Raw genomic sequence first — 14344 nt, forward strand, 5'->3', positions numbered from 1 at the left:
CATAGCATACATCAGTGAGCCAGCATAGACGTGTTGAAAAGTCTCTGGAGCTGAGTACAGGTGCAACTTCTGAGTTATACTCCGTCAATTCGATTCTGGACCTTCAATCCTATCGAACCGACGTCATCGCCGTGAATCCCCGTTGGACAAGAATCACCCTCATCAAAAAGTAGGATCAAACCATTTTCTGTCCATGTATGTTTTCCCTCTTCCATGGCCCACCAATTACCCCTCTTTCATTACCCGAGCATGACAGCTGATTGGTAGAGTGTCATTTTCATGTTTGTGATGAATAAAGTAGATTGAACTGTACAGTTTGCCTTGAAGAGTAGCCTAGATTTCCCAGACGACCGAGATCGTGCTGGCATCCTAGGGAGTAGAGGTAGCAAGTGATTTGTATGCAACTGTATCTAAAGTTCATCACCCTTGTAGCAGAAATCAATAGTTAGACTCTAGAGTAGAGGTCGACTTTGATAGACGCATTTAGACTAGGATAGTGACCACATTTTGCAGGATAGTTAGCCTTGAAGATTGGCCCAGGTATGCCAGACACCCGAGATTGATCTGGGACCAGTGGGGAGTAGAGGTAACTAGCGATTTGTATTCTTAGTCAATTGATGATTGTTTGAGGCCCTGATAAAGGAAGCTCGAACTATTGCTCGTATGCCCTGATTAGGGTTATAACCGGAGGCCTTAAGATAGGTCTAAGAAATTTAAGCCCTTGTACTAGGTGCTCTCCATCTTTGAGAGCTATCAAGGTATTTTTACCTAGTGCTTGGGTCAGGAGTTCCATGCTTCCGTTCACCACGGGAATTCAATAAGTCAGGACCTTTCACCCCTGGCTGGTGGACGGAACAAGCAGGGAGGTTTTGTTTTTTTTATATCGAAGACTCTAAATATACATACTTCCCCAAACTTGTGTTCTCTTTATCGATATAACAGAGTTTGTTTGTTTGTTACGAAGTCAGATGGCAGCTCGCTCGGCCTGCCATCTGAAGATGGGTGTCCCAATTGGGGGATATTTCCACTTCGTTGTCACAGCCAACATTAATTATTACCACACCCTCGGGAATGACTGCAGGTTCGCCCATTTAATCTGTTAAAGCAGCAACTTATGCTGTAACTAAGTACCGCAAAGAAGCTTGAACTCGGCTAGCCTGGGATCAAACCAGGATTCGCTAATTGGAAAGCGGATGCTCTACCAATACGGTACCCAAGCAAGCCAAATGGAGTCACAGTATTTGCTCCTCTTATCACAGGGCGACCAAATTGGGTTCGTTACAATTCTGCTCGATGGATGTATTTTTTCATTTTGATGCTACAATCCACATTTTAGTTCCCTAATCAAATCTTAAATTTTTTAGGCTGTTAATTGACAAGTTTGAGCCCCGAAAATAAAGTTGGCTTTGAAATTTTCTCGGTTTGGTCACGGTTGATCGTGCTTGGAGCGATTCTTCCGACGAAGCGACAAAGTCTCTCACAGATCGCAGAAAGTTGGAGCAGGTTCCACGTCCAAACTGTGAGTCTGTGAGGCTCGGATTGTGTTGTGAATCGCAGTTTCATAGACACATTGGGTGAAAATATGTGTCGTGTAACTGGACCTTTATGCTCAAACTTTCAAACCAGCACTGCCAAGTTTGATCCCAGTTTGGTGTCTTTGGGTCAGAAAATGCAACTGAACTGAGTAATGATCTTTAAAGGTTAAGTGATTCCATTTCTTACTTACCGCGGGAGAGAAAATAGTTTGACAGGGCCGTTCGGGCACTGTTAGGCGGCTTGGACACTCTTGAGCCGTTAGATGATTTTTTTTTCCTTTTTAGCACGACCATTGCCTTAATCGTGAATGTCATAGATTTGAATCAAAGATTAAACTCTTTGGCACACGTTTCATTCAAAAAATATTAATTACTTAGCCATGAGCCAAACACTTCCTTTCTAAGTTTATGTCGTTAAATCTAGTGGCCGGCTCCTCTGTGGCTCCAACTATCGCAGAGGTAAAGCCAAACTTACTCTGACAATCGGTTCCTTCGATTTAACACCTTTACCGTACTTTTTCAGGCAAGAAATAAATACATTTTTGGATAAAAACAGTGTCCCGCAGGGTGATTTTTTTTTATGCAAAACGATTATATTCATCGTTAAGGCCACGATAGTGTTTAAAAAGGAAAATAAGAATATATGTAACTGCTTAAGCTAGTCCAAGCCGCCTAACAGTGCCCGACCGGCCCTGTGACACTATTTCATCTTCCGGCGGTAAGAAAAAAAGGAATCACCTAACCTTTAAACATCATTCCTCCTTGACATGAAAAAGTCAAACTGGGATCAAAGTTGGCGGTACTGGTTTGAAAGTTGGAGCTACAGGCATCAGTAGTATTTTTTACTGATGAGACAATGCAAACCATTTCAAGCCCAATACTTTTGGGTGCAAGGCTGGTTTTAAGCCTACTTGAAGGTGGCAATGATGCCAACGGTTGCAAGAACCCAAGGTTATTTATCAAATGGTTTCAAGCAAAGTCTTTGGCGAATGCATTGAACCAGTTATCAAGTCAGTTGCATTAGAAAATTATTCGCCCAGGTAATGTCAAAGTGAGGTCTTCACATTCTCTGAGGGTGTGTGTCTAATTCAAAGACGTATTTCTATCAAAGATAATGTGATGATGATACAGCCCTGATGGAGAGATCCCACCGTCATCCCATCCCACGTCCGTGGTCCGTGCAACACAATACGCCATCCAGATTCAAATAATTCAGGCCACTTCTTCCAAGGCCTAGGTAGGCCCCATTCCAAGAATTGACCGAAAAGGCCTTTATTCAGCTTTTTACAATCGTGGACATCCCAACAAACAATGGTCAAGGCACGCCTTTGTCCCACCTCATCTGGACACGCCCCTATTTCACCTGATCCAGACATGCGCCTTTCCAGATACGGCCCTATAAAGGCGCATCCCATTCCAACATGCCGCAATTCGCAATGCCTCCATCTCAACCCGCCTCATCCTAATACGGCCCCTTGTCTGAAGTAGAGCTGTGCATCGAATCCAACAGCATCTCCCAAACCCATCCCTGCTCGAACTATCCAACTGGATGGAAATGAATATTGAAATAGTCACTTAACTTCACCTGAGAAAGTCTTTTCACATGAAAACAATGTCAAAGATTAGGCAATTGGTTCTGTAATGTGTTTCTTTCATTTGAAAATCACTTGTAATGAATTGTATTAGTGATTTAAACATAAATATAGGCAAAACGATGTCGGATCCAATTATGTTATTCAGAAACTTTGTGTTGGCTTTCAAGTCTAGCTTTCCAGGGCAAAAAGACAAGTCCGTATTAAATGGCCAACCCAATTTGAAGTTGGAGGAGCCGCATGTATATCCTCAATCCAAACAGAATTCCAAAAGTTGGATCCAATGGACAGCTCTAGCCCGGGCGGGTCGGGATTAGGCGAGACAGAGGCGTGCCTTCACCATTGTTTGTTGGGATGTCCACAATTGTAAGAAGGTGAATAAAAGCCACAGGAGTCCCAACTATTTCTCCAATCCTAATCCAAAACGTCGGATCTGAAGCACAGCTCTACTTCAGACAAGGTGGGCAGGGGCGTGTCGGGATGAAGCCGGTCGAGATGGAGGCGTGTCGAAACTTGGCATGTGGATGTGCCTGTATCTAGATAGGCGCATGTCTGGATCAGGTGAAATAGGGGCGTGTCAGGATGAGGCGGGACAAAGGTGTGCCTTGACCATTGTTTGTTGGACGTAGGATGAGTGACGGTGGGATCTCTCCATCAGGGCTGTATCATCATCACATTATCTTTGATAGAAATACGTCTTTGAATTAGACACACACCCTCAGAGAATGTGAAGACCTCACTTTGACATTACCTGGGCGAATAATTTTTTAATGCAACTGACTTGATAACTGGTTCAATGCATTTGCCAAAGACTTGGCTTGAAACCATTTGATAAATGATGATGATAGTTTAAGCCGGAAGGGAACTGCGTGCGTTTTAAGTTGCAATTTCACGATTCATAGCTCTTCATAGCTTTTTTTTTTTCGACATAATTTCTACTGATGGGGATCAAATAAAAAATCACCGGAGGTTGCAACTAGCGCTACCAATTTACATTTTCAATGGCATACGGCATTACTAGCGGAATATCGAAAACCCGTTAGTCAGCCTCAAAAAGTAACCCTGAATTTTCTTTGATCAAACCAGGGTCACCTTTTTGGTCAAGCCTAATATTCTACGATACGTTGGAAACGGCTCGTGCTTTGACTTTCCTAGCTTTCTGGCGATCCTGATTTTGACAATTTGTTTGATCCCATCACTAATAATTTCCCAATCGATGACGTCACGTTAGCTGGCTGTCGGTTTGTTTACATCGATTTGGACACTAGTTGCAAGAACCCAACGGGTGCGCAATTGGAAGTCTTGAGCTGCCAGGTGGATGACGTTATATGTGGGAGTACGGCAGGGGCCGACCACAAGAAAACAAAAACAAACGTGGCTTCCCAAACAAGCCAGACGTGAACCAATTCTCAATTTTGTGACCATTTGATCTCTCCATGCGTCAAAGTACTTGAGAAGCGATCAAATAGATGTAAATGCTCCAGATCTCGATCGCTTTACACCTAACCCGTGTCCCAAAAACATTGGCCAGATCTTTCAAACACGGGTTTTGGTATCATGCAGCCTTGCTACGTTGTGTTTCTATACATCAATAGAAAGCTATGACTTCCGACTTCAAATTGAAACCCTTTTTCGTGATTGTGAAGAACAAAAACCACCAAACTTGTGTCATCCTCCCCCAAGCATCATCCATACCTCAGCTTAGAATCTAGATTATTAAACAGTCTACAAACTTAAGTATGGGCCCAAGAGCATGTGCCCATAGTCCGGTCCAGAATTTGCGCCTCAAGACCAAAGAATTTCCACCGAGTCTGAAAGACTTAGGATCTGGACTTCATGCAAAATGGCTGTGGATTGGGGATGTTGACCACGTCTAGATCGCTATGTTGCAGCTAAAGGGGCTCATTATGAGTAACAAAAATATTAAATCCATAACCGATTGTGAAACACAAGAATGATGGCAAGAAAAATATAGAAAAGTCATATAGGGTCAATCTTTTTGGGACACGCGGGAGAGTCTAATAAAGGCAGCACTATTTTTTAAATTCCCCCCTCGTTTCTCCCACAGATCACGTCATCCCCCCCCCCTTGGTTTGCTTACATTCTGAGGTGCCCATACCTGTAGTTTAGGACCTTGCAAGAACCCGACAAATCCAGATTCAAATGGTGCCCAACATTACGATCATTTGTATCTTATTTCTTTTTTATGTTGCATGAAACCAATGGCTGTTTTTTGACATGATCAAAAAGTTACAATTTGAATTATACCTTTTTGGAACAAACCGTCTGATGTTTTGTGTCAATGATTGACCAATGTGCAGTCTTTTTGTGGGCCCATGGTCCTGCTGTGAAAGGTTATTGCACTTCCTTTGGTGCAGTGTGACTAAAGGCAAGAATAACAAACTATAATTTCACAAATTCATTTTATGTCACTGTCATTTAGCCAAATTTTAGCCATTTTCAATGCTCTGGGGAAAAGTGGAGACAATTTGCATTTACATATGAAAACATTTAAGTTGTGCAAAAGTTGTTTTAACGTGTTCAAACCCAAGTTGGGGCAAGCACATACTTGGGAAAGTTAACCAGACTTCTTGCCTTGTCTTTACTTGCCACACCCCAGTAGGTTTTTCTCACATTTCATATCACAACTGGTGAAGTGTTATCATACTTAAATGCAAAATGTGATCAGCACTCCCCTTATTGCTGAAAAATGTAGACCAATCCTGTCCCATGTGTCCAAATGGAAGTGGCAGGAAAATCTGTTTGTGAAATACGTTCCGGCGATTCTAGAGTTAGGTCACATTGCATCAAAGAACTTCAGTAGTTTTCACAGCATAACCATCAGAAATAAGATTGCACATTAGGAAAGAGCAAATCAGAGCCTGGCCATGAACCATCAGGAGGCTTGTTTTTAGGTAGATGTAATTTGAATCAAAACTTTCAGACCACATCAAAAGAAATGAACATTGATTTCATGGGTTTCATGACATAGAATACAAAAACGTTATCAGTGGGCAACTTAGGACGCAGGATTTGTCGGCTTCTTGCTACCTTCAAGCAGGCTTGAACCAAGCCTTGTATGACAAAGTATCAGGCTTGAAATGGTTCGCACCAGTAATAATTTCCTCTGTAACAAGCGGTTTGAAATTGAGTTCTCCAAGTTATCATGAACTCAATTTGAGGTTTTCCATAAGACAATGATTGCTGAGAGTTACTGTAAGAGGTCATTTGGGTAATGTCAAAGGGTGTTAGGTTTGGTTCTGGAGCCGGCATTTGAACCCGCGGCACATTGGGAAAGGATTTTGCCTTGTTAACTCTTCCTCTGAGACTGCTCTGCTACACCAGCTCCATAAAAAGCAAATATTGACTAGTTTCATTCAGCTTTTGATTCCCTATAACCACCTGTCACAAATTAACTGTTTGTAAGCCAATACATTTTTGAGACTATACAGGAAGTGATAAAAACATCATACCTGTTCCAAGTCTTCGCGCCATTTCCACGTAAAAGGCTCCAAACCAGAACAATCTCCCGGCAAGTTCTTGAAGCACTGAGAATGATATTGACAACACGAATCCAAACAATCCTTGGGCTTGTCGCCCGCTGAGCAATCATTAGGAACAATGCCACAATAGCAACCATATTGCCACGCGGTTTTCGTATACAAGAGACAATATTTGTGTCTGAAATACGAGCACAAAAATATGCGATACAGTTATTTGATTCTAGAGGGGGAATGGGAAGGAGTAACCGGAGGGCTGCAAACAAGTGGACCCAAAAGAAATGTTCTGTTGACCCTTAGGTATAACGCAACGTGGATATTTGCCCCTTGAATATTGGGTGTTGCTGGGCCCTTCTTGCCCACTTTAAGGTCATCGACTCTTTGTTAAGTACATTCACTTTTCCTAACCATTTTTACAATTTTAGTACCTGAGTACGATAGCCGTAAATCTGGCCATGTATTGTTGGGTCTGATCTTGGCTGGACTTGGATTGGATCACGGGGTATCCTCCTTTGGAGATCTGAGCCCTAAATAGGACTAGTATGACAAGGACTCTTATGATCACGGCCATCCTGAATGGCTAGCCTTTTGAACAGTTACTAAATCCATTGGAATAACTGGATTACACATTCGGACAGATTTTTTTTAAATCGATGACCCGATCTAGAATGCGTTTGATCTTCCCCGACAAAGGAATTCTCACAGCACCCACCCTTTAAAAGTATGTTTATTTTCAGACATCGCAGATCAAAGAAAAATACATGGCTGTCAAGATTTTTGATTCGGAAACAGAGAGGGTCAATCATATCACATTAATTGGCATTCTTCATCCAACCCGTGTCAATAGTTGTTGTTCTCAATCTCGGACGCAATCTGGCAAACGCTGCACGGTGCGCAACACGTGGCATTGATCGCGTCATTAGAATAGGTATCCTAGCGAAGATCGAACTTACGTTAGTCTCAGACCCATTCACTTCAGAGTATTCATAAAACAGTAGGTTATATCTTACCATTATGTTATACTTATCACGAGCCAAGGATCGAGCCGCCACGCCCATGGGACAACCGCAGCAATAAGACAGGCAAAAGTATTTGAACCCGTTCTCTCCGAGTTTATCCACAGTCGTGCAGAATAAACAGGGGCCCAAACAGAGCCCACAAAGACCTGAAGATCCGGAGAGTTATTAGAGCTACTTTGGACGTTCAATTTACCTCAAGACCACTTACAAATGAGGGGTTTCTTGTAACATTCGCAAAGACCCTGACTCCATGGCCGCTTTTGTTGTCCCATCGGGAAGATTTGATTGCCCGCCATGGCAAAGGGTTGGGTGGTGACTACGGCCATTTCAACTGTTCTTCAAATCTCCCGCCAATGAATCGCATACAAGAACTTGTCTTCTTTGGGGTCTGGAACGCCAGGAGTTGACAAGAGGAATGACCAGACAGCTCCTTTTGGGACGAGAAAGCAGGCTTTGTCGAAGAACCGTTAGAAGCGTTGCTATGGTTTCCACGACGAGACTTCGCGACAGGTTTTGATGTGGATACCAAGCACTTGAAACGGTTCCGACCCAAATATCCTGAGCGGTGTGATATTACTTTCTTAAGGAAGCCAAGTGTGTAGTCTAGAAACTTTGAAACGTACTCCAATTCTTTAACACCGTTTGAAATCGAATCAATACGAGATTAGGATCCATAGTTTCAAATTTCCTTTGTGAAGAGTCACGACTGCCTTTCGTTTCAGTCATTGTCAGCGTATGGCTAAAGCGTTGATGTATACTTCCTTCCCACTTACTTGATGCATACTACTTAGTGGTCAGAATTGGATTTAAGAGTAATTTTCTTGGAAGAAACTATTAAAAATGCGAAAATACTGACCTGGTTTAATTGATTTAACGTTCGTTGACTTTTGTCCAATAATCAGCTCTTTCTCTGCCTACGTGTAATACACAGAGCAATACACTAGTGAACAGAAGGTGGATTTCCAATAATCAAATTTGAATTTCATGGTTTTGAGTCTTGTTTGTCACTTCCTTTGCATGAAACTTATTCAAGTTCGGATTTCAAAAAGTCAGCATGGCCAACACCTGAGACGCGCCTGAAATTCAACTACACAAAATAGCAAAATGCGCAAAGCGAGCAACGTTGAAAACTGAAATTACACTTGTTGCTCAATTGAAACATAGGCCTCCCCAATAAACGAAAAATCTAAATAATAGAAAATGATCCACTGTCATTGTACTTTTAATGAAGCTCTAAGTATCTATCGCGATGCTAAAAAAACGTTCCAGATAAATTTTCCTAAACCCTATTGTTCTTGTCCGACATCCCTTAGGAGTATTGGCAGTCATGCACCTTTGTCCAGCTTCAATGTAAATTGCCATCAACGTCGGAAACTGACAAAGGATCTGCTCATCCAGGCCCACCCTCTTCTCTTCAATAATCAAGATTTTCATCACTTGCTTTTTCCTTACTGTGTCTGCACTGTCTGCTCGCACCTTCTTAATTTTTTTTCTTGTGCACTGAACTATATTCTAGTCATATATTCATTGTAATGGTACTGGGGCTTACATTCCCTGTAACGGTTAGAAAAGCCCGCAAAAGAACAAACCAAATAAAAGAAAAAGATATCATATTTTAGTCAGCTATTTCATTGCTTTTTCCATTTCGACATTATTCTTTTTTTTTGTACATTTAACAATCGTTGTACAACGCCTATACACCATCTTTTATTTATATACATTTTTACGCGATGTATGTCATGAGAGTCGCAATAATGATCATGTTTATGATATATCTTCTTTTTCTAAAATTTTTAACGAAAGTTAGAAACGAAATACATTATAGGTTTTTCTTCCTCTTAAATTGGACAATAACGAAAGTTTAGGAAAAAATTCTGACAGGCTTGAAAAATGTTTGTCCAAAACTGGGCGGAATTCGTGTTTAATCCCACGGAAATTGATTTAGTGGCGCTCGGTATTCCACGCTCCTGACATGTGTTCGGCTTCGGTTCAAGGTCATATACATTAAAGAACTATCATCAATACCGAGCAATACAATTTCTCTTTATGAACCCTGTACAGTCAATTAGCCCAATATGGCGTGAATTATTTATGAATCAGTCCTCTGATTACAATGAAAAAGAAGTCTTTTGGGCTTTTGACGTCACAAATAGGAGATAGCTTCTCTGACACATTTTTAGATGGGCTCTTGAAGCCCCGCACGCATTTATTTGCAATTAATTCATGGCATACCGTACAATTGTCATATGTCTTCAAGAACACCTTTTCAAATTCGTTCTTATGAAAATGCAAAAAGACGTCCAATGGCGACCAATTCCGGATTAATATGTTGAATTTGCAAAAATAGTATTTGCTCCCTGATATCGATACATTATTTTGACACGAGTCAAATCCTTTGCCCAAGAGGTCGACTTCATGCCGGAAACATAATGATTTGATGACCAATCTGGACAAAGATGGATTTGAGCGCGTAATCCCACGAATTGACGGCATCCTCCGGATTCACAATGGTGTCGTACATATGACCCAATGCCACAATTCGAGCTGCAATCTTGAAATTCCCCTCCGCCAAAGCCCGTTCAAACACCAAACGGTTCATGTCCATTTGGTATGGTAACTTGGACTTGGCCTTCTCGAGATTGACCAAGAGCTCTTCCAGTTCAAGAAGAGACACGTGTTCGAACTCGCGTTTCTGCACAGATCGGATCCTTTGGCGCATCTTTTCGTCTAACTTCAATGCCGCGCCCTGAGGATAAATGGTGAATAGATATTGTTACGAGGTCAAGTTGACTGACACTTAAACCTCGAAACTTACCTTGAGACAACAAGTCTGGCAGGAGCATTGGAATCCGTACCACTCTCGAGTGTAGGCCTGTCGAACGGCCTTGATATCGGAGCCTTCGCTTCCGGCAGGTAAATAACTCAGCGTGATCTCTTCTCCCGCGAGAATGTCTCGAATTGCCATCAGGTCTTGGACACCTTTGAAACGATTGAGAATGTATATCAAAGAAACGTTCTCACACCTTGCAAATCACCTTTGTGTGGTTGGACCTCCCCCCGGCCAAAAAATAAATAGGTGACAAAGCATTGACGGAGGCCTTGATTGTACGGCTCTACAAATGATCCTAATATAAACTTCCCTCAAAAGGGCTTTATAAAGTCTGCATGAAATTCACGTCCAGGCTCTTCAAGATTGGTTGCAAACTGTATTTTTCAAGTCTCGCCCTTAAATAACGCTGTAATCAGAGAAAAATGGCTAAAATGGAACATTTTGCTTTCACAAATTTATTTGTTGCACCCTATCTATCATTTGATTTCGACTTGACCGTAACTTGGCTGTGATAGAGCGGAGTTTATTAGCAAATTATCTAAGTTTGGTTAGCGAAAAAAAGAGGTTTGACATGGATATATGGTACGATCACTTCATTAAAAAGAGTTGCGCACGAAAATTATTCGAAAACACTTTCCAGCGGAGTAAAAAAAAAGCCAAAAAAGAAAAGTTTATTTTTTAATGGATTTTTGAACAATAGGCAGCTTCAGTAGGTATGTATGGTGTGGGTAAAAGACACAGGACAGTACAATTCGACACAGCGATTTCGCTTCACTAGTTTGGTGTTAGATTGTGAAGTGATCCTTCAGTAAATCCATTTACCTCGTTTAGAGTCTGGTGTGCTCTAGACATCAACATGGAGTTTTGTGGCAGAACTAGGTGACGACAGAGGAAAAAAAACGAAGCTCTATGAAACAAGGGAGCCTTAGATTAGCTTAAAAACACAAGTTATCAAAAAGCACCGATTAATGCTTGAGAAAACTCTCCTACAGATACTTCCTCATTTGCTAATCCGAAAGATCTGATATAGTAAAGCACATAATCTTAATGTATTTAACCATCATATAGGGCGAAATTTTACCGATCAGTACCTTAAATTAAGCCTGATTTTACTTTCAATACTTGGGTCGACGTCTACACAACCGTTATTATTGAGTGAGCTTGAAAACATGACAACCAACTCGTATTTTGAAGTGCATCACTTTTAGTGAAAACTAACCTTAGTCAGGTGCAATGGTTTATCTGGTACAATCTATAACCTATTATCAGCTTGGACCTTACCCAATCCTGGACGTGAGACGAAATCGGCATTAGGCACACAAGCGTGATTAGCCTTGGCCATGGTGGGAAACAAGGCCGCATCGCCATTGAAATCCATATCATTGGTGAAGAAGATGCCCGAGTAGGTCTTCTCGGCCTCGTGACTAACACCATTACTACAATCGGACAAGGCCAAGAAGGTCGAGCGTTGATCCGAAGACAACTTATTGATTCGACGATCCAACCAATCCTCGAGATCTCGCATATCCGACATTTGAAAGACCCGATCTGGCATAACGATGAGCGGCTTCTCGCGCAAAATGACTTGACCCGTGGCGATGGAACGCGTCGCAAAAAGACCCTGGCCTTTCCCGGCAATCTCCTTGACCTCAAAAGCGGCCATCATAAGCGATGAATGATACTGATACTTTATGTAGATAGAATAGAAAGGATCGACTTTGGAGACAGACTGTGGACTATGTACGGAACGGACGGATGGATGATGATGATTCTACTGATACTTGGAACAATCACAGCCGGGGTGGCTATCACAGAGGGCAGATTTTGGTCGTCTCTTTTAATGTCATGTTCATGAGTTTGAGACTAGTCATAAGCTCCAGCGGTAAAAGATGGACGTGTTGGTGGCACATGTCAGCGATATTCTGCACATTCTCGTCACTCACGGCCAAGAACCTCGCCATACCCGAAGAAAAATGCCACTGAAGGGCGCGAGAAATGGACTTAGACACGTGGGAGGGACGCGGACGGGTCGATTCACAAATCCGGAGCTCTTATCAAGGGACAGATAAGAGACCAAGGTAGGTCTTGGTAGAAGGACTGACAGACTGTTGCAATCCAGTTCAAACTGCTATTTGCATCATCAGTCGCCTTCAGGGCTGCCTGGGCATGACTGCCCTTTAGGGTCAGTAAGGCGTGGAAATTGAGCCAGATTGTCATGAGCTCGCAATTCGGGGTCCAAAGAGTGCTCATTAGGGCTGGCCAAGAGTCGCAGGATACAAAATCCAGAGACCTCGCAGTCGTGGTAATTCTTCTGGGGAGGTGAATCCAAAGATTTGGGACATGTTTTTTCAGTTGGTTAGAGAATCAACCGGCACTTCTCTGAATAAAGACATCTGGAAGGCTGCTTGCTGTATGTATTCCATTGTCACAGCCATCATTAATCTTTACCTCAAGCCAAACCCCCACAGTTCAAAAGCTCATGGATCTAGGCCGAATTTCAATGGTTCAGTCATAGTGGTTTCCAGATATAGTAAAAACACCAAGTGAACATAGAATTGAAGTAAATTACAGGGGGAAACTCACACATGATTTACATACAAGATCATGACCCAGTCTCACAACAGAAAATAAAGATCACATCTGCATGAGGAGTCTGGACAAAGAATACAGTTTTAGTTTGCCTATTAAGAAAAAGATCGAGATTGGAATTAACATCTCACCCTCCTGAATGATTTCAGGTACAGGTACGTTCATTTTACCTGTCAAAGCAGCAACTCATGGTGCAATTTAAGCACCCCAAAGAAGGTTCGATTTGGTTAGCCCAGAGTTGAACCAAGGTTAGCAAAATGTTCTCCACTCTATGAAAAATTGATGATCATTGATCATCAAAATTTGTATAAATATATATAGCAGCATGATTTGATACGAACAAACAGAACTGTTTGGTCATTGTAAAATTTAAGTAAGGGTTCAATTTGAACAACCAATGTTTTCTTTCAAGAGAATCTCTTTTGTTCCATTTAGCGACACTGTTATCAGCTGCCACGTGTTTCTTTACTTCCTCTGAATCTTGTCCTTCGAGAAACTCCAGGATTTCCAAGCTCAAAAATGAATTCACCCAACCTAGGAAAAGGTGTTGGCGGGGGGGTAGGGGGGTGGGGGGAAAGGATAGCCTCCCCCCCAATCAAATCTCAAATAACTCGAGCATTTTACCGTCCAGAGACGGATTCTTTGCTCATAGGAGTCATAGAATTCGCTCAAGTACCACCAAAGTATTGAAGTAGTGGGATGGAGTTGCTCATATCGAGTGGCTGGAAAAATAGTCTCGTCAAAATAGTTTGTCTTTAGGTTGGGACAATCAGGCAAAATAAGTTCTGAAAACGTAAAACAAGTTATAAAAAGGTGAACACATTTGTAATGCGTTTTGGAATTCAAACATTTTGGTGGCTTTCAAGGCTTTCATAATAATTTTTCACAAAAATCTCGCACTTAATGTTGAGTCTTGTCGTGAAATCAGCGAAAAAAACCAATCTCACAACAGACGCATATCTACAACTTCCAAGTGATGAACATATTTTGAAATACAGTAAAAATCGGAAATAAGAGCAAATCGAATATAAGAGCAGAATTGTGAATCCCCGAATCAAATTATATAATTCGTAACTTTTTTTTGCGACTCTTGGTCATGTCAGATTGTAAAATGTATAAAACTGTATGTATAAATATCATATACAAAAATTGATTAATAAAAGAATAAAATGGTCAAGACTGATAGAATAGTTGACTAGAGTGTGGTATCACAGTGAGTTTGACTAGGATTGGTTCAGTGCACATGAAAAAAGTGAAGAGGGAAATTGCAGATAGTACA

At 41.6% G+C, this 14344-nt stretch overlaps 2 protein-coding genes across 2 annotated transcripts; both read right to left on the reverse strand.

The window, feature by feature from the left end:
• Nucleotides 1-7336: 7336 nt before the first annotated feature.
• On the reverse strand, nt 7337-8297 carry LOC131890848 (placenta-specific gene 8 protein-like). Its single transcript, XM_059240289.1, has 3 exons — nt 7855-8297; nt 7638-7792; nt 7337-7560 (listed from the first exon to the last, which is right to left on the reverse strand). Exons 1-3 carry the CDS (start codon nt 7970-7972, stop codon nt 7468-7470), a joined length of 366 nt encoding a protein of 121 aa, XP_059096272.1. The 5' UTR covers nt 7973-8297; the 3' UTR covers nt 7337-7467.
• A 1518-nt stretch (nt 8298-9815) lies between these two features.
• On the reverse strand, nt 9816-12832 carry LOC131890845 (uncharacterized). The gene is made up of 3 exons (XM_059240287.1): nt 11758-12832; nt 10462-10625; nt 9816-10392 (listed from the first exon to the last, which is right to left on the reverse strand). Exons 1-3 carry the CDS (start codon nt 12140-12142, stop codon nt 10060-10062), a joined length of 882 nt encoding a protein of 293 aa, XP_059096270.1. The 5' UTR covers nt 12143-12832; the 3' UTR covers nt 9816-10059.
• Nucleotides 12833-14344: the final 1512 nt, after the last annotated feature.

This window comes from Tigriopus californicus, chromosome 11, assembly GCF_007210705.1.
Source record: "Tigriopus californicus strain San Diego chromosome 11, Tcal_SD_v2.1, whole genome shotgun sequence".
Lineage (NCBI taxonomy): Eukaryota > Metazoa > Arthropoda > Copepoda > Harpacticoida > Harpacticidae > Tigriopus > Tigriopus californicus.